The sequence below is a fragment of the Nestor notabilis genome, unplaced genomic scaffold (assembly GCF_000696875.1).
Source record: "Nestor notabilis isolate BGI_N333 unplaced genomic scaffold, ASM69687v1 scaffold13894, whole genome shotgun sequence".
Lineage (NCBI taxonomy): Eukaryota > Metazoa > Chordata > Aves > Psittaciformes > Psittacidae > Nestor > Nestor notabilis.
Window position 1 is genome coordinate 58,765 of NW_009924358.1, and position 26,321 is coordinate 85,085.

Consider the following 26,321-nt stretch of genomic DNA (forward strand, 5'->3'; position numbering starts at 1 on the left):
ATTCTAACGTGTTTTAACTGACCATCAGGACTCTCCTCTGCATAACCTGCTCCATGTCAGCTGTGTGCATGCATCAATATCAGGGATGCTAACGCCTATCACTTCATCTTATTTCTCCTATCCTGATGACACAGTGACACATCCAAACGGCTAGCAACAATCTTCCTCTGCAGTGGATATAGACAAAATTAAGCCCACTCATCAGCCCAAGCCCTCCTCTCTTTTGCATGCAGCCAGAGAGAAGCCCCACTCTAGTGCAGATGTTAAAGGTCTTTTCAAAAGGAGAATGGGTCATCTCAGTGCACACACAAAAAGCCCCAAAGGAAGAAGCACGTGCTTCAGCATTGACTTTAGCCCCACAGCCAATTGCCTTTTGCCAGAGCCACCTACAGTCGGATAAATAGGGTACCATTAGCAAAGCTTTGACGAGAGTCCCATGGAACACTGATGGATAGTGAAGAGGGCCCTGAGTTTAAGCCTTGAAGAAAACAGATTGATATCTGCTCTCTTGGATGTTTCAGCATAGAATAAAGGGAAAAGTCTTATTCTAAACAACAAAACAAAAACTTAAGATTTCTTTTTGACAGTCTCACACATACATGAGCAAAAGGAACCTTAAAAGCAAAATATGAAAAATGCCCCAAGTAGAAGACAGCATATGCTTATAAATTAATCATTACTTTCAACTATTGGCTGCTTGAAAAGAACAACTGCATAGATGAAAGCACTCTGTTACACACCAGAAATTTTATTGCTGCAAACAGAACTAATTCAAACAGAAAAACACCTCACTCATCTTAAATTTTAAGATGGAACAACAGCCATTAATCATATGAAGAACTGACGTAATGCATGCCTTCAAGAATCCTCTCCAGCCAGGGATGCTGCAAGACACATTCTTTTTTGCTTTCATTCCTAGTTGAGTTTCCATCTGCTGCCAGACTTTCAAACCCTAGCTACTTGCCTGCTTTCATAGCCTGTTCTCTGAGATGCAAACCCATCCCTCTTAGAAAGGACATCATAAGCCTCCCAATGGTAAGCAAGATGCAGATGTTCTGAAGGACATGAAAGAAGGAGCTTATGCAAGCAAGCCCAAATTTCTTATGTAAGGGCCTTTCAAGTTGTGCTTGTGTGTCTGCCAAAGAGACAGGAAATTTCCTCAAAGGCCAAGGAAAAAGATGCTTCCATGTTGAGAAGGGAAGAACCACCTTTTTGACACAAGGTACAGTTACATTATCTGCAGGAAATTCTGCAGTTTAAAGAGCACAACAGAAAAGAAAGGAAAGCAGTCCCTCAAATAAATAATTGTGTGACTGCAAAGATGATTGGACACTGCATACAGTGAAGGAGAGAAAGTGGAGAACACAAAATTTTCTGGGCTCGCTGTAAGGCCAGGAACACAAGCATTCCTTTTACCTCTATTCTCCTGCCAGGTACTCAGCAAACCACATTTATGGGTTTATCACAAGAAAAGGGCCATGGCTTTCAAAAGAGGTCATTATTTTCTCACTGTACTGTTTAGCAACTCAATAGGTAAAAGCAAGGAATTAGCCACAAGCACAACTGTATATTTAAAATCCATTCTTGCCTGATGCTATTCAAGTATTTCTCTGTATTCCCTGCAAAATAATCCAGTAAATTATGAATTGCCCCACTTTGACCTGTGACTATTTTTCATCTGTGAATTCCGTGTTGTTCCTGTTTTGCTTTTAAGGCAAGCTCAGGCAGCAGATTGTCCTGCACGGTCTGGCACCATTAGATTGCACTCTGCAATTCTGCGTTTTATTCTCCTGGAGAGAGCCATCTGCTTTACAGGTTTCAGATGCTGACCACCTGGGTGGAAGCAACTTCATTTAAAATGAAAAAAAATTATTAAAAAGGACTTTTGCACAGTACTACTTCCACTTACTTAGGATGTACATGTGTAACAAAAAATATTCCATGTTTTTAAAAATACATTACATATACAGTTTCTAGTTAATATGGTATGTAGTAATTAAGGAGTTCTTGCTTTTATTATTTTGTTCCAATCCAGTGTGTTTTTCCGCAGTGCCTTGAACTTCTGCATAAATTTGATGGATCCTTTCGCATCACCACCCCTGACCTCACTGGAGCAGTTACCTAGAAAATCCACATGAATGCTCTAAACTCATGTAAAATTCATAAGGAAAAGGCAATAGTGAAGTTGGAGCAGGTAAACAGAAGAGTTACATCAAAGAGGAGGAATTAAAGACAGAACTATTTTTTTTTTTTTCTAGATTACAAACATAAACAGCATATCAAAACTATGAGCTGGGAAGTGCTTCATTAATCCAGTCAGCCTATATGAACAGGGAGCTTTTCAAAACCTTTTAACATCTGCCTGATTCTGTCCCTTGTAAACCCTTTTCCACCTCAGCAGGATGAATCAAAGGCCTAGGCAAAATACTTCCTAAAAGTCTTTGGCTACAGACAGCCCACTGCACACATCATTATCCACAAATCCTCAAGGCAGGTGGGAAGGGTGCAAGAAAATTAATTCATTCTTCAAATCTTACCATTTGCTTGGGTGTTGTTTCCTGGGAGTTCATAATCCATTCCAATTTACCATTTAAAACCCTGACATCTTCTGTTTTCTAGAACACTACCATTATGATTTGTTTTGCTTGTTCAACACTCTGCTCCTCTGAATAGCAAATAAGCAAACTATGCATTCCATCTATGTCCTGTTACCATTACACCTTTAAAGAGTACTCCATGTGAGGCAGCTACTGCCACAGCCTTTTTGACAAACATCAAATTAATAACAACGTTCCAAAGAATAAAGCATCAAACCTCCACATGCTCCAAGAGAACACAAAAGGCCATACCACACAGTTTTCAAGGTTTTACAAAGTATGGGGATATTAAGTGTTTGGCATGAAGATTAGAGTAATGTATCTAGCCAATCTATAAGCAAATATGTCCTGCTGTTCTCAGAAGCGTGCATTTCTTTCAAATTCATTTCCAACGCAGCATCTGAACCCGGTCATTCTTTAACTCTTAATCTCTGCTGGTAAGAAACAGCAGCCCAAACAAACAGAACTAATAAAACATATATACAGAGAGAGATGTCTAAGTGCTATAACAAACACAATAAAAAACAGCCGTTAAATACCAGTGAGGGTTCATCTGTTCTGAAGTGACTATACCAAACACTGTAAAACATCATTTGCAATCTCTGACTGTGCTTAACCTCAATGTTAAGGAAGGGTAATAGCAACATGCCAAAGAGCAATACCAGTAGGCATGTTTAGACTAAAGAAGAAATATACTGACCTCATGTTCTTCCCAGGTCAACTGCACAAATAGAATTGTTTTGCTCTTTAGAAGCAGCTTTCCTTAGAGAACTTCCAACTAGTTTATTAACCAATAAATTATGTTTACCAGTGATTACTATATACCCACCCTTCTGCCCTTCCATCAAAACAGTTGGATGAAGGTGCAGTGCCGCTGGCACAATCACAACAGTCATCAGCCATCATTGCAACCTCTACAGCCTCTGGTGCTGAAGGCTGACTGCTCAACCCAGCTACCACAGGCTCAACTCAGCCCAGCAGAAATAACCATTTTCTTATCCTTCTGGAGACAATCCAGTGACAAAAATATCACTGCAAGCAAGATGTTCAGTGCTACAGAACTACAGCCATCCTGAATTGTGTTAGGGACCAATACAAGTGGTCACTTCCATAGCTGATGTTGTTACAAAGCAAAAAAACCCAGCTGCCTATGAGCTGCTAATGTTAAGAACAGCAAACAGCTGCCAAGAGCAATTGGTCTGCCCAAGCAGTATATAATAAGCTAACAAACAAAATAAGGAATGGAAAAGGCACATTAGATTCCAGAAAAAAAGTTGGTACTAATATAGGAACCAACATCGTGTTAACGCCTAGTTCTCTGTGATATTTATTGCTACATACTGTAGCTATCTCATAGAATAAACAGTTAAATAGAACTTGCTATAACTTTCTCTGACTTCTAGAAACACCAAAGCAGGAAGGCTGTACAGAGCCTTGGGACAACAAGTAACCTAAATAATATCTATTTCAAACTTACTTGCAGATAGTTAATTGCAAAATAAGGTGCTTGCCTGACAAAGTATTTGAAACAAAATACTAATAAGTAAATAAAAGCACAGCTGAAAGCGCTGCAAATATGAGCACTGACACAGGAGAGATTTTTGTTCTGCTCTGTCAGAGTGCACATGCATACAGAGCCCATAAGCCATCCCTGAGACCACAGCTCCCTGTATAAAACCTCTCCTCAGCAAATACTCAGCCTAGTTATGAAATCTTAACTACAGTGACAATCATCACTCAGGATTAACAGCAGTTGTCTGTTAAGCAGAGGGCCAAGCTTTACATTTCCTTTGGGAACTGCAACAAATGGTGTTTACTGATGTTCCTATTTCAAAAGCCATCCTCAGTAAATGAATTGGAAGTTGATTCTTCCTGAACGGGGAGCAGAAAACACACATGCCCAATTACAGAGCAAAAGAAGGTCTTTTAATATCCAAATCCAGTGGAAAAAAAGGCCATTTAATATTCCTTTAAGTAATACATTATACTAGATACTTCAATAGTGTCACATCCATTACTGCAGTCTACCCTGGATGTAGTGTCTAAAATCACTACGCAGCAGTATTCCAACACTTGTAGTATTACTACTAGCGTCACCAAATGCAGACAAACTCTATTTCATACTAAGGGATACGAGAAGCCAAAAAAAGACCTAAAAATATCAAGTCCAGCCAAGGGTTAATGTAGTTTATAAGTTTAAATTTCAAAGCTGCACAGCTCATAAGTCTGAGATGAGAGCTGTAGTAAATTTAAGCTCCTTCGTGAACAGAAGTATTTTTAAAAACAATCACCCCAACTCATCTAAAGCAGACCCCATTTTCCTTGAGGGAAGAGACATTCTTCCTTACATGAAAATGTTGCCCTTTTTGTTTGTTTGGGTTTTTTTGTTGTTGCTGTTGGTTGGTTGTTTTGCTTGTTTTTTTAAAGCAATTCTGAATCTTTTCCCAGAATTTATCAAAATCTTTTAACAAGCACAGATTAACTAATGCATCTTCCCATTCCCTCACAGCCAGGAATGAATTTAAACAGCTTGTTTTCAAACTGAAACTCTGGGTTTCCTTCATGCAGACGGATACTCAACAGATAGTAACACAACTCTATGGGATTCACTGTAAATGAGCCTATTGAAGTGATCTGGATTAAAGGCTGAACTAAAATGGGAAATGGTTTTTCTTGTTTCTTTTTAAATCCAAGTCCTTTCAACTGTTTATAATGGGTCTTTTCCATTGCTGTATATATAACTACCTGCCTTGCAAAAGCAGACACAAGCTATAGGTGATGGAAGTTTCTTCCAGCAGTCGGAGGGGTGCCATATGCCTTGGGGCTTCCCAAGACACCTGCTTACATCCAGAGAGAGGGCATCTTGGCCATCTAGCCTCCATTCTGCCTCCAAGACATTCCCCAGACTTCAAAGGGAAACTAAGGGCAAACCTGACCTTCGAAGGCTGGGCCGGGGTTATTACCCTGCTCCCAGTTTAGACTTTTGAGCTTACTCTGTCGGTGAAAGGTCTCACCCTTCTTCAGGGGGACCCTAATGTTTTAAATCTCACAAAGGAACCACAACAGCCGATACAGAACTGCTATACTGGTATCAAAAATCTGCAGCTCAGTTTCAGCAATCTAAGAAGCTTTCAGAGGAAGTTCTGCATTTCCAGCCCTTAATCACAGCATTTAAAGGACAGCCAAGATAAAGCAAAAACTTGCACAAATTTCATGTGCTTCTGAGGAAAGGAAGTGATCAAAAGAGGAAGGGAGCTCCACATAGAGCAAAAAGAAACAATGGGAAGAGCCAAAGCCGATGTGTTGAGAAAGCAGAGACAGGACTGAACAGAGAGTCACGGATAGCTTTGCAAGCTGATGTGGAAAAGAGATGCAGAGGAACATGACTGAACGAGAACCTGCACAGGGCTTTTGACAAGGCAAAGGCGCTGCTGTGCTTGCAATATGAGACAACTTAGTTACTGCACAAATTGCTCTGAAAACATACTGCATGATGCTTTTAAGAAACAGAAATTTGAGTGATTTAGATTTTTCCTGTTTGAGAGTGACTATTTTCTAATCTAAGAAGAGAACACCTGAGAGAATGTGGGAATGGAAAGTTTCATTTCCCTCCCCCCACCATACTCTCAGGAAAAGGTTCTGGTGAAACAAAATGGGTTTTAAATAGAAATAAAATTTTAAAAAGCAAAAAACAAAACAACCAACCAACCAAAAAAAAAAAAACAAACCAAAAAAAACCAAAACCAAAACCCCGAAAACCAAAAAACCCAAACAAACAAAATCCCAAACCACCAAGAAACCCAGACTTAAGTAATTCTCAGCCCCATTATTCATGTTCACCCAAACATGAAGTAGAAACAGACAACATTGGGTGGCCATCCCAGGGAGGCTGGGAACACCACATCAACCACTTAAGATTCTCCAAAAGGAAAATACAGAGAGAGGAAGAGAAAACATCAAAAAAATCACCACATCAGGTCTCCACAGCCTAGATGAAGAATACAGCTAAAAGCTTCCCACCAGAACTAAATACAAAGTTAAATAAACATTGGCATTCCTTATGCATGGGTAGCTGGTTTCTTTTAAGGATGGCATAAAGAGCACACAGGAGTACAAGAGCAGGCAGAAGATCATTTATCACCAGAGACAAAAGAAATTTATAAGTCTTTATAAACAGACTTCATGATTGAAAAGGAGAAAAAATAGCAAATGGATGCTAAAGTACCAGAATTTACTTTTTTTAATAACTGACACTCCTTGGAGTACAACAAAATGAAACTTGCAAGGATAGAATTCAAAACTTTGGGAAGACTGCAGCAAAATGGAGTACAGGCACCTCTCATCAAGAGTTACATCTAGTATATAATCAGCTCATATTTAGTACACAAGTAACAAACACAACTGCAAACCAAGCCATATTTTTGAGCACTGGCATAAGCAGTGTTGCTACTTCTGAGTAAGAATGATAGCTTATTTACTGTAAACATTTCAAATATCTTTAAAAATCTACATCAAATGTATGAGCTGTCCAATGCTTCACCAGGATAGAATGCAGTATGTGTGCACATATACACACAAGTGCATGAAACCCAACTCAGAATAAGTGTAAGCTTTGTATCTTGTGTGTACACGCATACTGATTTCCAATTTTCTTTAAGCCTAGGAGTGAACAGTTGTCCTCTGTTACACTGATTCCACAAAGAACTATTTCAATGAAAACAAATACAACATTTTCATCTTTTGAGCAACTTTCACAAGTATAATTCAGGCCTATCTACCAGATAGAAATCATAGCAAAGAAGCATCATGCTGTACTGAATTTCTTGATGACAAAGCATCACAGTCCATTTGACACAGGATGACTCAAGTATTGTATCTATGATTATTCTGCAATGCTCAGAAAAAAATCAGCAGATTTTCCATACAGTAGCAAGGTAAAGGACTACAGCGAATTATTTTCAGAAATGTGGCATTTGTCTTATAATTTAAAAATCATACCATAAGAAAATGAAAAAAGCATTACATGCTTTGGCTATGCATTTTAAGCACACCCAGATTATAAATTTGACTTGACTTTACCAGGTACTGGTATTTATAATTTCCTGAGGAAAATATTTCAAAGAAATGACAGGGTACCTTTGGCTTCCCTAATAAGCAAATATAATTTCAGCCTGAGGGTTTATGGCAGTCTCAGCTAATCATGCTCCTCACCATCGCAGTCCCCCTTACTACCTTGCTCCAGCTCCTGGTCTCAGACATCCTCAAGCAAAATGAACTGCTTCAGCAGACTAACCCAGCAAAAAGCCAAGCACTAGATTTAATTACGTGATTTTTGCCAGGTTAGATTTCAGTGGGCTTTGCTTGCTGGAACAGCTGAGCATGCGTCTGGAGGAGCTGTTGGGCCCAGAAGGTGAGGATAGGCAGTGGGCAAGGTCACAGCACAGTCCCCAGTCAGCCAAGAAAGAAGCCAACAGCCACACACTGGAGGAAAGGGTCACTTACACTGGGCTCAGCTATTCAGGAGGCTAAAGGAAAATGGAGGACCTAGATGCCCAGCTCTGCTCACCTGAGGAAACATTTCCTGTAGAACTTACTTTGTTCTTTTCAACCAACAGTATGTATAGTGGTATTAGTATAATAATTTGGTGATTGTATCGGGCCAGAAAACGTATTTGCAGTTATGTGGCTGGCAAGCTAACAACAGAGGCAGCACAAGAACATGCTCTAAACTCCTTACGTAATGAGCCAAATTTACTATTACAGCCAATTTTACAAAACTGTCTCCGCATTTTAACTTCAAACTCAAAAAAGCAACAGTGCATGTTGTTAAAAAAAAAAGATATGAAGAGTAATCTCTTCATATATCTCAAAAAAAGGAAGCAATTAAGACTTGTACCTTTTCCAGTATTATCAAGGACACTGGAAAATTGAAGAGAAAATAAGAAGATTGCCAGGAATTAGACTACTTTTGTAGATGAAAGGATGGGGAAGAAGTGGCAGAAGAATGAGCTATCTTCCATATTGTATAGTTAATTTTCCAATTGAATTGTCATTGCGATGCTTTTACTTCAAAGTTTACCACACAATTGCAGAGACATGAACTGCTTCCAAATGCAGCTCAGATTTTCAGTCCAGAACTACATTATCAGCGTTATACTAAACTTCACAAAATAAGCCATTCTGAAGATGGTAGCTGAGGTTGCTCCAAGCCCCAATGGACCCAAAGCATAGATTGATCAGTTTGTGTCTCCAACCCTGCTTTTTCTATCCACAAACTGGGTTACATTAAAATTTCTCGTTTTTCTGTATCTTAAATCAAGATATTCAGTACATCAGCTGTAACATCCAAAATACTGTACTTGTCAGGCTGCAGAGCCCATTCCCTTCACAGTTTGATTAGTGTATTGAAGTAATGTATGTAGCAGGTACCATGGAGACCCAGATTAAACAGCCACTGAAATGAAGACTTTTTACATGGAACATAGTGATATTAATATACTAATTATATGGTTCTTCACAACTATGTTTAAACCATCTTAAAGAGCCACAATACTTAAGAAAAGGCCAGGAGACACAGATTTTCCTGCACTGTAGCATAGGTTTTTCTACATAATTCAGCTAAAAGGACAGCCATCATTTGTCATAATGTCTATAAGAAGATCTAAAAGTTACTGGAAGTGTATGATGATAATGGAGAATCAGGAATTTCTCATCTCTCAAATAATCTTTCTCACACCACTTACCCATCCTCTTATCCCCAGGAAAATGATAAAAGGCTCCTAACCTGAACAACATGTGCTAAGCTGATCACTGGTTTCCCTTACATAGCTTATTAAGAATGCAAATATACTCTTAGTCTTAAACTTAACAATAGCCCCAAAGATGAGGCTTTTCCTTTTTCATGCGATTTTCAGTATGGGGTTTTTTGGTGCTCATTTCTTATTGATACTTTCAAAACTAAACTGTTTAATTTGTGACATGAAACACATGGTGTTTCAACAGAAATAATACTTTAAAAATCCTCTCCTTCCACCTAACTACATCATAATGAAGGGTTTCCTTCTCTTCTCTTTGTTTTTGCAAGCCCTATTACCACAGCAGTGCAGGAAAAGATACACACTCGGAACATCTGATAGATCAAAATAGGAAGGTGTTGGGCAGGTGTCATATATTATTTCTTCCTTAAGTAGTCCGATAAAGGATTTTTTTTTTTAAATAAATATACAAGACTATAAAATTTACTTTTCAGTCAGTGGCCAAGCCCATCATATAGTTAAACTAAAGAAACCTCCAGTGCCCCAAATCTTGAGAAGAGGCTTCCCCCCTCCTGTTACTAAACCCCTAGTAGACATTTCTCACTGCAGTGAAAGTGAGCAATTCAAAGAATCAGCTTTTGAATTCCTATTGGCTAGGACTTCCAAACTATTCTCCACTGCCTTCTCCTTTCTAATATTTACCTTTACACCAGGCTCTTCATGCCTGTTTCTAAACAACACAGATATCATGTGAGTAATCTCTTCTGGTTGAAAATGTAATTTATTTTAATTGGAACTGAAAACTTGTTGGAGGGTGGCAGGAGGAAACTGTTCCTATTTCCTGCTATAGTTCTCTCAGCATCTAATTACACCCATAAAGAGAAACAATGGGGAGGCTGTGTGTTATTCAGTTTAATGTGGTTAATTATATGATTCCCTGTATGCATGCAAATACACCAGAGCCTCACAACTGATACAGCACCCACACAACATATTTATCAGCTGTAACAAGTGGGCTTTGAGATCACATAGAATATATACTCTAGATATAAATGCTTGTTTTACTGGAAAGGTTTCTAGTTCACAAGAATGGAAATGCAGCAGAACAGGCACCAAAATCAAAAATTTTATACATTAGCTTCTGTATTTTCCACAAAACTCTGGTCAGTATGAATTGATTTCTTGCAAATAGAAACAGGAGGATTTGGGGAGGTACATTTTTATAACCCTACACCCCAAAATACTATCAGGAGTTAAACAAAACACTTCATATCCAAAAGTCTGAAGAGATTTGGGCCTCAGAATTACTCAGACTGGAACAAGGGTACCAGTCAGACTTTTTTACAAGTCTACTTCTGTGCCTGGGTACTCCTGAGGACAAAAAAATATCATACTTTAAATATTATCTATCATTGAGGCCAAGGTTTCAACTGGGACAATGACACATCAGGTGGATGGATCCTCATTATTACTCTTTCTTCCAAGTCCTGCATAAGCAATGCTTTGTGAGTCCAGAGGCAAACAGAGAGGGTAGGTGGCCAAGAAGGGTATAGATGAGGCAGCTGCAGGCACTCAAAACAGCCTCTGAACACCATGCTCGACTCTGCACATTTTGGTGAGCTTAATGGGGAATCATCATCAGTTGGGCACTGCAGGGTAAAATAGCTCTTAATGACAGCTGAAATGTCAACACTGCCTGTACCAGGAAGCACATGTGGAAGGACCTGGTCTCGAGAAAAGCCAGACAACTCGGCACTCAGGGAACAATTCTTCCAATGCCAGATTTTTCAAGAATAAAGTCACCAAGGGGAAAAAAAAAAAAGAAAAAAAGAAAAAGAGAAAAAAGAAAAAAAGGGAGAAGGAGCTGCATGTGGGCCTCCTTCTACGAAGAGTCAAAGAAGTGTTTGAGGCTTAGCATGAAACTGTCTGACTGAGCTCAGATGAGTCACCAGGGTTCCTGGAGCAAAACAGACAATATGGATAATTGATGAAATACAGCAGACATTAAGAGGGATAGTCTTGATGCTTAAAGAATATGATGGCTCCTGTAAGGAGTGAACTTTCCTCCCTCACTACATAGTTGGAACAGTAGGAGGTCTGTTCAGAAACCTGGTGTTAAGAGGAAGGAGGAATGTGTGCAAGTTGGAAGGAAGAAGATGGATTAGTTGAGAAAAGAGGTGGTAGAATTTAGCCCTGATCTATCTTTGAAGCTGGGGCCAGTCAACCTAAATTATTCTGTAATTTTAAGGAAAGGGCTTAATGTAGGAAGAACATAATAAAAATAACATTATCTTCATTACTGAATGAAATGCTATGCTGAAAAGAAAGCTTTAGTTTGGAGAGGAAGTTACTAATGCTTTAAGGAAAGCATGTGATGAAATAAGAGCAGAAAAACCTGCAAATGTAAGAGAAGATAGATGTCTTTTGGCAGACTAATGCTTTGACTTTGTTCAAACTAGGTAAAGTGAGTAATTTAGCTTCAATAGCACCGTGAATAACTGCTATTGCTACAAAGGTTAAACCTTTACCCGTTGAATTGTTAGACCTTAAAAGCTCTTCTCAAAGAAAAAAAAGCTTTACATAAGAAGTAGGAAAGATGATATTCATATTCCTGATATTCTTACAGATTAAAAAAAGAAATACAGACCTTGAGGTTTTAGAACATGATCAAACCTTGTTCTGTGTAATTCATGCATGAACTTAGAATTTTTGATTATGCAACTGAAACGCATTTCCTTCTGCCATAAAAATCTGCACCAAGCAGAGGTGGCAGATCATCATTTCATTGCCACTTCAAATCAACACAAACCCAGTTTCTTTTTCACTGCCTCCCCAAGTAAGATAACCTGAAACTTTCCCCAAATGTTAGTTTAGAAAAATCAGACTTCAAAATAAAAGTCTGGCTTGCATTGATTGCTTATCCTCTCTCCCACACTTGTGGTAGTTTTCCAGCCTGTGCCTATAGCAACAACTGGAGACCTCTGAGTTCTGGCCTTAATGTAATGGCTACTCTTTCTCTCTTGCACGTTAAAGAACATACAGCCTTTATGGCAGGCACATCAGTAAGCAGCCAGACATACTAAACACATACCACCAGATGGCATCTTCAACCAGTTACATTTTAAACAGCTCATGACTTCAGGAGATCCTGTGTTTCATGGTCTTTGTATTCTGAAGCCTCAATCCACTATACCACAAAAAGCAGAAACACTTCTGAACACCTAGATTGTAGACAATGGTGTGAAAGTCATTTAGCATTGCTAAAATCATCAGTTTACTGAGTTTGTTCCCTCAATGATTCAGGGTGCCATAAGAGTATTTTGCACTACGCTTGGTGTCCTCTCCCCACACATCGCCTTAATGCTTCTTCTCTAATTTTACAATAAAATCTAGGTGCAATACTATTGGATTTCCACTGAGGGATGACTGATTTCCACGGGATTTAATTACATTCAATGCTGGCCCTGTATATTAAGAGGTGATTTTGGCCATAAATAGCCTCTATGTGTGTTTGGAAATTAAGTTTTTCCACTACAGTGAGCAAGTCTATATCCAGTAGCAGGCACCTTAATAAAAAGACACAACAACAAAAGAATCAAACGAAAAACCGCCAAACACCAAGAAATTCTAAGAGAATTGGGAGACTACAAACCTATTTTCAATCATTAAAGTAACAGGTATAGCATACAAGCCACCCTTAAATCCTTACCTGTGATTGCTTTATTGTACTTAGAGAGCAATCTAGCCTCACTTCAACACTGGCTTACTCTGCTAATCTCATTTCAAGTAAAATATTGGTGAAATGGTTATCACCTGTCATAGGCTTTAATGATTAACTGCAGTTTAGAGATACATTTTATCATTTGCTTAGAATCTAAAGATGATTTTCTCCTCAAAGGAACTTTACCCTCTCAGCTAGAGGATTTGAGATTGTTTGGGGAAAAAAAAAATAAATATATAACCCAGTTTTAAGTGTGTAGGCTGATCTCAAACAGCTCTTAGGTCTACTTCTCTTTACTTCCATGTACCTGCACTGAGGTTAGCTTTTTCCTCTCAAAGTCTAGTAAGAGCCAAAGGAAATTAAGTGGAACAAAGAAGCAACATTAGCTTTCATAAATTAATGTTCTAGACAACTCTGACTATTGCCTGTGACAGAAAGCAAGCCAAGCAGAAAGAAAATGGAAGTGTTCTTGCACTGCCACTTCATCAGAGGCTGAAGTCACAGGATTGATTTCTGTGGCTACCAGCAATGCCCCCAGCCCACGCTGCCACCATGCAGCTCTCAGGCTGTATGTACAGAGGGCATCGAACACAAAAGAGAACAAAAGAGAACATATATGAAAGACTAGCTGAAATGAGTAGTGGGTTGTTCTCTTTGTATGTTTTTTAAGGCTATAGATTAAAAAATGATACTTGAAAGCATTCTTTGTTAATACAGGTTAATAAAGAATAAATCTGATACAGTTCACTCAATTTTCTCTCCTTGTTTATTTAGGGGGAAAAAAATTTGGTCTGGCTGGGTAAACTCCTGCACTGAACTCTCACAAACAGTTTGTTTTGATTTCTGAATTCAAGATAGAATTCAAGGTATATTTGGAGCAAGAAGGGGGAGTGACTATCAAATATTCAACATGGCAACTTTTATAAGTAACATCTGAAAGCAATGATGCCAATACACCTAATGAACCAGAAGGATACTCCGCAGCACCCTCCTTTGTGCTGAGCACCAAAAGGCTGTTTTCAATTCTTAGCCCCAGGCTCTTAGAGATTAATCCACTGCCATTGTGCCCTTGGGTTGCCTGCTCTAAAGATGATGACATAGCCAGATAAAAAAAAAACACCCAACACATCACAGAAAGGAACAACACTGACTTAAACCAAGCAGTCCACAAGGTTCGACACAACTAAGCTCAATATACAACAGAGAAAGGGAATGACCAAATGACACATTTCCCTTGAAAACTTAAGTCTTGCTGAATCTTTGTCAGAGGATGAGGAGTATGACCCTCCTTACTTATCAAGAATATTTTCTGAGGAAGTAATCAGCATCCTGAGTGGTATCAATAAAGGAATATCAACTAGACTTAGGTGCCCAAACCTAAGAGAAAAGCAGAAGTCAACACAGCCATTCTGGAGACAGCACCAACAAATAACTTCGAACTCACCATTTAATGATTTGATATCCTAGAAAAGCAGAGAATAATCCCTGGGTCAGAAGAAGATGTTATGGCTTGACACAGCAGCAGTACAAATCATGTACACTATTGCCAGAATCCCCTGTGACTCCTCCCAAGAGTTTCTGAAATCAATTGCACATTGTAAAGATGTTCCTGTTTAGCACAATTAATCTTCAAAACGGGTGCATTTATTTAGAGAGCATGGATGTTAGAGAGTTTAAAGAAAATTTAATAATATGAGGACTTAAATGTGCTATTTTTTTAACTAATTATAATATTTTTGAACTATGGCAGATTTTTTTTCATTTAAAAAGGCAGTATCTTCACAGAGGATATTATATACACTTGGAAATTATACTATAAATGTTTTATCTATATAAACTGGAGAAAACCAAGTAGAGAAATTATCTGTCTCAGCTCCAGTAGTGTTTTATAGAATAATTAAAATGCTAATGAAAAAGCATCTAAAGGCAGGCAGAAGAAGAAGAACCACCCATCACAGAATAACATCCTTCTATAAGCATCATTTTTCAGCTGCTAATGCTATCCAAGTTATGCTCTTCCTAAGTGACGACAGGTAATGTTTATAAAATCTCTTAAGAACGAACGTGCTAGTTAGTTATCTCTCCTTTGCACTTGCCAGTGCTTCAAAGTCAGGTTTTGGTGAAAGGTTAGACACACAAACATACAGCACAAATGAAGGCAAGAGACAGCTGCTGTTAGCCTCAAAAGCACAACCGGACTCTAAACAACAGGGGTGCACATCTGTACAGCAATTCCCAAACCAGATGAACACAGCAGTACCTCCAAGCGGTAATGATCAACTGACACAAAATGCTGTTTGTCTCTGTCTTGCTATTAGTCTGCCTCCTCGCACTCTTCCAGTTCCTTTTCTTCTCTCCCATAGCTATTCCCAGCTTAATTTCTACTCCACAGCTGCTCTACAGCTGTTGCAGGTACAGTGTAAATAAGACAGAATCAATCCCCCTTCCATCCTCACACACATATAAATCATGATTCTCTATTATTTCATGCACACACAAAGTGAGGAACACCAGTTTGTGTGTAACTCGTAGATTTTTGCTTTGCTGGGGGGAAGGCAAACATACACTGGAATTCCCCTATGCCCCCTTCCAGGTCTTACTCATTTCAGTAGCTCCCCCATCCAAAATGGGGGAGGAAGGAACGTGGGTGGCTGTGATTTCAGCAGTGATCCCACTGCATTCCCATACCCCTTGCCAGTATAAACTACAACCTAAGATTGAGTTAAATTAACCTGAGGCCAGAATCAAAAGGAAGAATAACTAGGCAAAGCTAAGAGCACATGAAAGGTAAGAACAAAGGTTCTCTTTCTTTCTAATGAGGATTACACAGTGCAAATACCATGGTTATTTTCAAAGTAGAATCCAAGTGTCAAAGACCCAGAACTACCCAGTTCTAACTCAAGTTGTGCCACTGACTACATTAATTGCAAAGCAAATAAAAACCCTGATATACAAGTTGCAGAAAAATCTTTGAGAAGCTACAATAAATGCCACTGCTATGATGTACTGTCTTCTTGGAGTAGCCCGAGAAGAAACAATTGCCTGTTGAACTGTGCCATTAGTATTTACATGATGAAGCACATCCTAAATAAAAGACCATAAGAACAAAGTCCTAAAGATGTAGGTATTTGCAAGCAGTTGTTTTGTATTTTTGCTGGTGATTATTTTTTAATCAATACAATTTCTGTGCTGACTTGAAGCCAAATGTACATTTGATCCTCCATTTCACTGTGCCAATTAAGCTCTATACCTGAAGGGCACCTTAGACTCCACAATTTCATTTTGGTTTATTTGACTATGATTTTTGCACCAAAGCAAGTTAACTATAGATGGATTATTTAATGGAACAACAGAGATAGTTGTAAAGAATATGGTCTGTAGAACCCACTGTCTTGGCAATAATGATAGTTTTAAGCAGCCACTACTAGAAAACATCATCTCTGCCAAGATCTCAGATGCTAATGTCTGAAGCAGCCTGATTAAGATACAAGACGCAATCACGTTGTTCTACCACGGATGCAGGCAGGCGTATTTCAATGTATATCTGGAACTGACAGAAGCATTTAGGGAAGGAATAGACCAGGAAAAAAAAAAAAAAAAAATACATACATTCTTACATCTCCACCGTCTTTCAGAAGTCCCAGTTTAAGTCACAAGTGATTTGGTGTATTACGAGTTTTCAATAAAGCATGCAAAATAGCTGGAGCAGTGTCAGTTTTAATCAGCAATCTAATTAAAGGATCCAATCAAGTTCACTTTAGCTGTTCAAAAGTATGCTTATATCATAAATTATTTTTAACAGGAGTTTAACATGCAGGTTTCTCTGTATTTTCATAACATATTCAACAGTGATCTGTAAAGGAAAATAACTGTTGCAACAGCCAACTGTGCTCAAGCATACACTGAGAAAAGAGTAGATACAACATTTTGAAAATGATGACAAATATTTCTTCATAAAGTCTAATTCATTTATTAAGTCAGAGAGCACATCTGCTGTATACAGGCATGCAAAAAGAATTGGTCTATAATTTGTTTTCAAGAAGGATGCAAGAGTAAATGGCGCTGTTGATACTTTCCCTTTCCTCCCCTTCCATGGTTTCAACTTGTTCTGTTGAAATACCATATTATTTACGCAAACAAGACCATGAATTGATATTAAGAAAGAAACAACTCAAACTAACATTGCAGCCAAAGTTAATTTTCCTATGATAAAGGAAAATTAACTGGAAGCAGTTTATTCTGAGACAGAATAATTTGCTAAAATGAGTCCTGTTCTCAGGTGCTACAGGTCCACCAGTATAATGCAGAAAGTCAAACTGATTTAAGTTATACCAGGAATTTGGGACATTTTTGCATTTTAAGGCTAGAATGAACAAAATACCAGCAAGTTTTCAGCATGAATAGTAATACAATCAAAGCAGCTAATGAAGTTACAACTGAAAGATACAACTACTTGGCTGAGACACGGAAAAAAGTATCATACTGTAACCAGCACCCTGTTCAGAGGGCAGACCTAATCATTCCCTCACTCTCAGTATCACAAACAATATTAAAGATACTTTTTAAAGCTAACTTTAATGAATGCATTACAGCAAAGAAAGGAAAGCAATAATTCCTCTGTTTAACACTTACCCTCAGAAGCTGCAGACATCTACACTTAAAACCAGCTTTTAGACTTCGGAGTCTGAAGACACCAGCCACTCAGGATGAAGTTTTACAGTTTGATCTTGTAAACACTTTTTCATGATACCTAAGTAAATATTTTATTTATAACATGTCCTGTAAACTCAACAGTTTCCTCAACAGTAATCATGGTACATTACCTTTAGAGTATTAATTAAACTACTTAAGTGGGAAATGGAGAAGTTTTAACTAAAATTGCTTTTACTGATTTTAATTTCAGACAAATTTTCCATGTTAATATGGATAGATCTTACACTACTTGTAGGCCTCCAATAAGCAATCTTGTTTATTTTCCATGCTGGAATTCTATCTTACGCTGTTTCAAAGGTAAAAATCAGAAAGAACAGATCTGGTTTTATCAGATTGTTTACATGTGTGCTACAGTTCAATGCAAGCTTAAACACTATAGCCTTTTTATTATAATATGAGCATAAATACTTTCATTACCTTGCCTCAACATTGATCATTTTAGCTACAAATTCTTAATGTTTACAGTTTTAACTTGCACTAGACTAACAACCTAATATTATTTTACGCTAACAAATGAGAGAAATCAGGCAAACGAAAAATGTATGTGGAACAATGGGGAAATGTTCAGGCCCAGAAGACCCTACTATCCCATGGAATGACCCAGAGAACATCTGGAAGCCTCAAAGATCATAAAGACACATGCTGGCAGGAAAGGGCTTTCCCTCTGTCATTTTTATGGACCTATAATGCACCGAAGATTTCCAAAGGTCACCCGAGTTGCTGCAGCTGCTCCCAGCTCCACAAGCTATGCCCAGATAACTACAACCTCTCCCCTCCCATCAATTTAGAGTTCAAATTCCAAAAACTCTCGGCATGCTCACTACAATACAAACATTACAAGCAATCTGAGTATTAAGTTGTATTTCCAGACTGCTGCGACATTTAACCAAGCCAGTGGAATTTTTTACCCAAAGACACTACAGTGAACTGGAAGCAGGTGTATTCCTCCTTAGCACACACAAGATTAGTACTTATATACCTATTTGGAATACATATGCACCCCTACCTTACACTATGAGATGCAAAGGGAATAGAAAGGAAGGCTTTGCAACCAGCAGTGGTTTCCTTCCATCTATCACATGCATAAACACAGGAGCTGCAAAATCCAGGACTGGTAGAGAAAAACAATACAGCCAAGGAAAAGACCTGCAGAGACAGTCACATTCTACACTGCAAAATAAGCTTTTATTCTGTCTTCATCCAGTGCTTTCCTATCTTCACATACCAAGCTGCATGCACCTTGCATTTCAGAAAGCTTTGAACGCAGGATAGCACAGTCAGGGCTTTCTCAGTGAAGCATGTGAAGGTTTAGAACAAGAGCATATGCTTGCTTTACCTATTTTCCATTTTTTCTAAATGAGGGACTGACAAATGCTGCCCCTGTGCCTGCACATGGCTTGGCTATTGTCACCAGGCCAGAAACCATTCTCAGTGCCACTGCTGGTGGTGGCACCCACACAAACAGACTAACATCTGCACACAGGCAGCTGCCTTGAGAATATTTATACATTACATATAAGTACTATATGCAAAAAAGCATAGGTTATAAAGATACGTATGACTTAGGTGTTTGTGTTCTTCATTTACTGGAGAAAACTCTTTCAATAATGATGGGAAGAGACTAATCAAAAGTAGCAGAAACTGAGTAATCAAAATAAGAGATGTCAAATGTTCCAGGAAGAAACAGAGCACGTTAATTACTTTTAAAATAGACATCAATACGGAAAAGAGACTTACCTTGAAAACACCAACACATTTCTAACAAGCTTATTCATTTGTGCTGTCATATGTGCAAGAGGTATCATGCTATTTTCATTCAGTATCTGTAAATCTAACAATATCCTCATAAAAAATAAACCAAAAGATACAAGCAAAGACACACAATGATAGATACTAGACACACACAACTAAGAGTTCTATATCTACCCTGTAGTTGAGTGCGTTTACGGAGATATAAACTAAAATCACGAACACTGAGGTGGGAAGGTCATGTAAGCACAACCTGTTCTGCTCAAAACAGGGCCAACTTCAAAATCAGATCCAGCTTCAAAGCTGGAATTGGCTGTTGTCATCAGCTACTTTGCTGTTGAAATAAAATTCTGCAATATGACCTTTGGGGGGTTGTATTTTAATCCCAGCCCCTCCAGATCAATAGCACTATTTCACCACTTGTAGGTGGTAATTTTTGCTCATGTTGGAAAACAACATCACACAGGTTTGGTTTTCAAAGCACAGGTTTGGTTGCTTTGAAAACAACCAGTGAACTGAGGCCCGTTCATGTCAATAAATCATACACCTAGTAATTAAAGGGAACACCACAAATGTTGGCAAAAAACCCCTCAGTATTTAGGATGTGACAGAATTAAGGTTTCCAGTACAACCTCCATTGCATACGCATTATGCTACAAGTCCGTAATTATACAGTCTCTTTCTGCTCTTTTTCATGCAGTAAGCAACTTTCAAGTTGTATTCTCTTCACTTGTGTGAAATGTGCTTTAGTTGCAAAACTTCTATGAACCTTACTTTGATGATCAGTGTGCTCACATACTTTCAACACCACTCTGTACAGCAGTATCCCATTCACTTCAAAACACATGTGTGAATTATTGTCTTCAAAACATATGTGAGCTAAAGGATCCATTTTACAGCACAGGAGCCAAACAAGGCAACATTGCCATCAAAGAACTTACATTTTCTACATAATTCTGTAATATAGAGATATATATGTATATACACATACAGATAAAGTCAAAGTCAAAGGGGACACATGGTTGCAGTTAGTGTTCAGTATTAAAGAAGAGCAAATTTTAGATCTGGAAGTGAGGGCCCATAAACACAAGCAGGTAATTAGTCATCATGCAAAGGGTAGTGTACGTCACTTGCACAGAACTGCTCTGTATAGTAATGAACTTATTATATAAGGCCACAACAAAGCTATGCAGGCAATTTGAAATCTGGCATTAACAACTCTTCTTTGGAGTGTGACTTCAGTAAATATTGCCATCAGAGAGGCTTAGAGATATACTGTCTTAGGCTTCTAGAAAAAAAACAATTAAAAATGAGCCAATTTCTCCATGTGTCATTATTCTGTTATGAACATAAAACAGGACTGGAAATTCTAAGGCTGCCATAGAGACATCTTTCCTCTGAACACTTAACAGCTGTAGTCTAGTGGTAGATCACAATAATTAAACCCACAACCTTAAGACGAAGACCACATGCCTCCAAAAGAAAAGGGTACAGATGAAAGCAGGAACAATCCATCTGTGGAAGGTGGCTCCCTGTCCTCTTGTCATCTGCCCATTCTCTGCTGAGTGAAGGTTAGCATGGACATTCCCCATGGTGCTGCAGGCAACTAGAAAGTGCCCTAGTAGACCAGAGTGCCTGGCTCTTTTACTCCCCACACTGGAAATCCAGATGACCTCACAACCCTTGTGCAGACCCTCAATGCTGCCAGTCGTAAGACAGGTCTGTGCTAGTAACTGTACTGTGCTTCTGCCACAGCTGTCACTCTGCAGCCAAACCCACTCCATTATGTGCCCTTTCACCTCCCACACTGCCTGCCTTGCCCACCTAGTCCCAACGCCCAGTCAACCTCTTGCTCATCTTCCTACTTTGCCTGCTCAGTCATCCTCTCTCAACCTCCAACTCAGCCATTTCCTTGTCTCCCAACTTTCCACCTCTGTCACAAATTCTCGACTTCAACTCAAGTAGCCAGACTCAAGCCACCTCCTTGTCATCTGCTGATCAGCCCCATTACCACTTTTCATCCCTACTTTCAGCCTCACCCTCAATATACTCGCTTTTGACCCAATTCTCTCCATCCTTCCCAACTCACATTCACGAGTCAAGACAAAGCTGCTGCAATACTTCCCGGACATAAGAGTCCTAGTAACAGAGGACTTGGAGTCTCTTCTTAGTTCAGGCTCTGTAGGAATATTTCACCTTGCTTCTAAGCCAAAACTGTAGCAGATTATGCATGCATATACGTATGTGTGTAGAAAATGATGCAATTTGAGCAAAGGTCAAAAATTAATTCATTAGCAATACTTAAAAGGACTTATAACCTTGCCAAATTTGAAAACAAAATGTATGAATTCAAAATGACAATCACATTGGTGCTTCCAGCTAACCACAGACAGAGTTCTATATATATACACATGCAAAATAATGGATTATGCATTCAACATTAAAGCTCTTTGCATGCCTTCCCCCATTATACAAATCATCTTCTCACTCAAATCCAGGTCTTCTATGTACCCACTTTATTTCACATGACTTTGCTTATAAACAAAATGCTGATATTTTTTCTGAGGACAATTATATCACCCCTTAAATAAAAGAAATTTCAAACTGAGGGATGGCTGCATAAAGCTTTAAGAAAATAAAAACAACAAAACAAAACGAAACCAACTTTTCATGTTCTTTAATGTTATCAAGTATATCACTGTACTAATCCACGATGCTCTTACTTCAACAGTCATGCTCTTCTACATCTCTTCTTTTTGATGATCACCATTTCATTAACCAGCTTCAGGGCTATGTTTCTAAAAGATAATGCATCTCCCACAAAGGAACCCATATTAATGATTTATGACTGCCACTCCTAAACAGGACTGCTTGCCATGTCTAAAATCTATTTTCTTCTCCACTCTACCAGTGGTTTTGTTTGTTCTTCCATATGTTTGAGAAAAGCTTTCCTCTACTCCGTAGTTATTTCTCGATTGCCTGTATACCTTGCACTTCCACCACATCAGCCAATTGACACTCTCTTTATCCAGTCACCTGCTGTCATGCTACTCACAAAGAGAAAATTGTCAGGCCCACAACAACATGCCTCACAAGCTTTCCCAACCTCCCCCTCACGATTTATTTTTTTCCTTCTTTTGATGATCATTTTCATAACTCCAGCTTTCATGTTTGTTCATACAGAACATTAGCACTTCTCAGCTACCCTGCTAACAAGCATTAGGAGCCCAGCTTTCCTACGCTAGCTTAAAAGAGAGTAGCTACCAGCCACCCTGAAGAATGCTGCATTATCACAATCGCTGCGTGAGAATAATTTCAAAAGCAGGAACAAAGCAAGACGTAGGCTCCACTGAAAAAAGAATCAAAGACCTAAATTATACCAGTGTTATACAATGGGGGTAACCTTCAGGAGATTAATCTCCAAAATGTAATTCCGAGCAATTCTGATGCCTTCAAAAGCATTTAAGAAAAAAATATTTAAAGAGAAAAGTTAAAAAGAGAAAGAGAACATTAAATATGGACTGAAGAAATCAGCTGGGACACAAGACACCAGAACCACCCTGCTACCGAGACTACACCTTTCAATGGATTAACAAATTAAAAAAAAAAAAAAAAAAAACCACACTAAAAAAGAAAAAAAGGAAGAAAATCCAAAAAATGTAAACTTTTCTGTACATCTCCTGCTCAGTTATGGGTTACAGACAATGATACTGCACATTGCACCCCTATGTCTTCTTCCATTTATCCTTACGCATCAAAAAAAATATCTGTAGAGCTTGATTATCAGTCTACCCAGGGGATCCTTTTATTCATCCTCTTTCCTTTATTCATCCATCAGCTGCAACATTATTGACACCTTTTCCATCAGAATTGTATGGCAGCATGACATGCTAATTATTACATAAAAGATGATACACGTTACCTCTCCAGGTCAAGCTACAATCAATCCCCTATTTGGATGCCATCTTTAAAATGACAAGCTTTATCTTGCACATCATTCTAGTCCAGACACTATGCTCTTCAGTTTCAGAGAAGATTTCCTGAAAATGAAGATTTTGCTACTTCTGTGTAGTTTTTGGTGAATGCTACCAGTACTGGTAATAAAAACTGGTAACCTGCTGCAGATTAACCTATTTTTCTGCTGCAGATTAACCTATTTCTTTTACTTTTGCCAGGCCTCTCCAGAAACAAAAGTGACAAAAGGACCTGCCTTCTTAAACCAAGTTTTATGGTCTGGTTTCATAGTTTAAGCTGGCTAAAATCAGTTATCTTTTGCCCCACAGCTAACTTTTTATGCCAGAGATCAATTTCTTGCCAAAACTGCATTCATACCCAGTAATAACAACAAAACAGGGGAGGAGGCACACTAGAGCAAGCAAATGCATTCATACATTCAGAATGCAAGCGGAGGCAGGGGACAATTAGAAAGGAAATTCAAAGTATAAGGCATTTCCTGAGGATTAATGAGTGGGTGGTATTGTCTGATAGTCAGGGGCAGGATAGTTTCTGCAGCTAGCACAATTCATTAATCCTCCAGGCAACATACACTGGAATTCTGCTAATTTTTTTTCCTTTTTTCTACACTCGTTATTTTCCTTCACATTTAATTAAAATTTCTATTTACTTTGACAACATTCTTCCTTCACAGAACGATAGAATGGTTTGGGTTGGAAGGGACTTTAAACATCCCTTAGTTCCAACACCCCTGCTACAGTGGGGTCTGATGAGAGTAGAGAAAAGGGGGAGGATCACCTCCCTCGACATGCTGGCCACACTCCTTTTGTTGCAGCCCAGGATACAGCTGGCTTTTTGGGCTGCGAGCGCACACTGTCAGCTCATGTTGAGCTTCTTCTCAGTCAGCACCCAAAGTCCTTCTCTGCAGGGCCACTCTCAATCCAGTCTCTGCCTACTCCACAGTTGTGTTTGGGATTGCCCTGAGCCACGTGCAGGACCTTACCCTTGGAGTTCTTGAACTTCATGAGGTTCAGAGCTCAATGCCGTCCATACCTCTGAACAGTGCTCCTATGGTAAATGGTATCTATAAAATCATTGAATTAATACCTGGTGCAAAAGGCCAGGTAATTTTTCAAGTTTAAGAAAGTCGTTCTAACCTTCCCCTAAACACTAAAAATGTTCTCTGCCTTAGAAACAGAAAGGGCTCAGCAGATGTGATCCTTTCCTCTAATTTACAAGCTGCTTGATGGCCTCTATTATCTTAGTGATAGCAGACAAAGACAGAATCAAGTACTGGAGAGAACAAATGCTTTTCAAGCTGCATTTTAGCTCCCGAGGAAGCCACATACACTACTGCATTACTTAACATGTCCCAAACTAGCAACCATCCACTCCATCATCACAATTCCATACTAACCTGTAACTGGTGCATCTATGTCCAGCAAATTTTTTTCCTGGCGAAGAATTGAAGCTCCTTCTGTTATTATTCTCAAAGCGACACTCTCTTCCAGTCTCCCTTCTTTCATAAGGTGTGCCTTCAAGATATCCACACGAGGTTTTCCATCATTATCAAACACTTCCTTAGCTGTGAGCCGATGACTTGGAGGAAATGGGACAGCTGAGTGGAAAAAGGACAAAAATATCTGGTCACTTTTTACAGCAAAGCCTCTATCACCAATAATAACACATTTTAAAAGACATCTCTGCTGCAAAACAGTGTTAACATGAACTTTCTACTGCCTTTTATAATTAGTGGTTTAAAGTCTACATAGATTATCACAGATTCTATTAAAGTGCATGTATTCTGCAGGCTACACTGTTCACACATGCAAGAACAACTAATTAGTGCTTTTTAAAAAAATGAGAGGAAGATTTAGGCCATATTTTCAGGTAGATATATTCAAACGAGCCCCCCAGGAAGCATGGGAATATCAGGAAAGGAAGGGAATGGAGCTTAAACTGTTCTAGTACCATTAGAAACCACCGATATACCTCTCCCTTTCCATTAAATGCTAAAGTCCAAGACAGACCCCTGTCTAACGACCTGGGGTAAGGAGATGGAAGATGCCTTCCCTGTATAAGTGTTAGCTACATAAGATACATTTGAAGCCCATCAAAGCGCGCCTGAGTGCCAACCAGACTGCTCCAGCAAAGGCAGGGCAAAGGATGCATCAGACTGAAGTTGGAAATAAATGAGTAAAGAGGCAGGTTGTCCTAGCAACAAGGCAGCGACCACGCTGCCATCATGTAAGGTCTGAGACACACAGCAAACTTGATGCTCCTCTTCTGGCTCTCCTGGAGCCAGCTGGAGTGAGAAGGCTGCCAGCTGCTAGGATGAGGCTGGAGCATTATCCCAGCTTAACCCGCTTTCCCTCGCAGTTCAGATAGAGTGGCATTAGGCACTGCCTGCCTCACCAGCCACGGGGTAATTATACTGATCCCTGCCACAGCTGTGGGAGTGTCAGGTTATTTGGGAGATCCAAGCAGGGAGATGAAGTTGCAGCAGGGCTGGTCTCAGCTGACTGCGTCTGCAGTGCAACCCCATCCCTGACAAAGGACCTTGTCTCCCACAGAGTATCTTACAGACAGCTCTGCCACATGGTAAGACACGAAACCCTAATGCAGTGGATCAATACATCTGTTACATTTCACAATCAGTGTACTTCAGAATCAACACACAAATCGCAAATGTCATTCAAGGCTCAAGCCAAGAACTCTTCACTTAACTACCAAAGTAACAGAGCACATAAAAACTATTTCACTTTGTGCAGTTATTTTCCACTGACATTTTAAACAAATATATCAGAAAATTCCAACTCACCCCCCCCCCCC

General features: G+C 39.1%; 1 protein-coding gene across 1 annotated transcript in view; it reads right to left on the reverse strand.

The window, feature by feature from the left end:
* The window catches only part of LOC104404202 (serine/threonine-protein phosphatase 2B catalytic subunit alpha isoform-like), a gene marked incomplete at its 3' end in the record, with an annotated part of 103,846 nt that overhangs the window by 50,412 nt on the left and 27,113 nt on the right, over nt 1–26,321 (reverse strand). Inside the window, exon 3 of the mRNA XM_010012577.1 lies at nt 24,907–25,107. Coding sequence (XP_010010879.1) covers nt 24,907–25,107 — 201 coding nt within the window. The remainder of the gene's footprint in view (nt 1–24,906; nt 25,108–26,321) is intronic.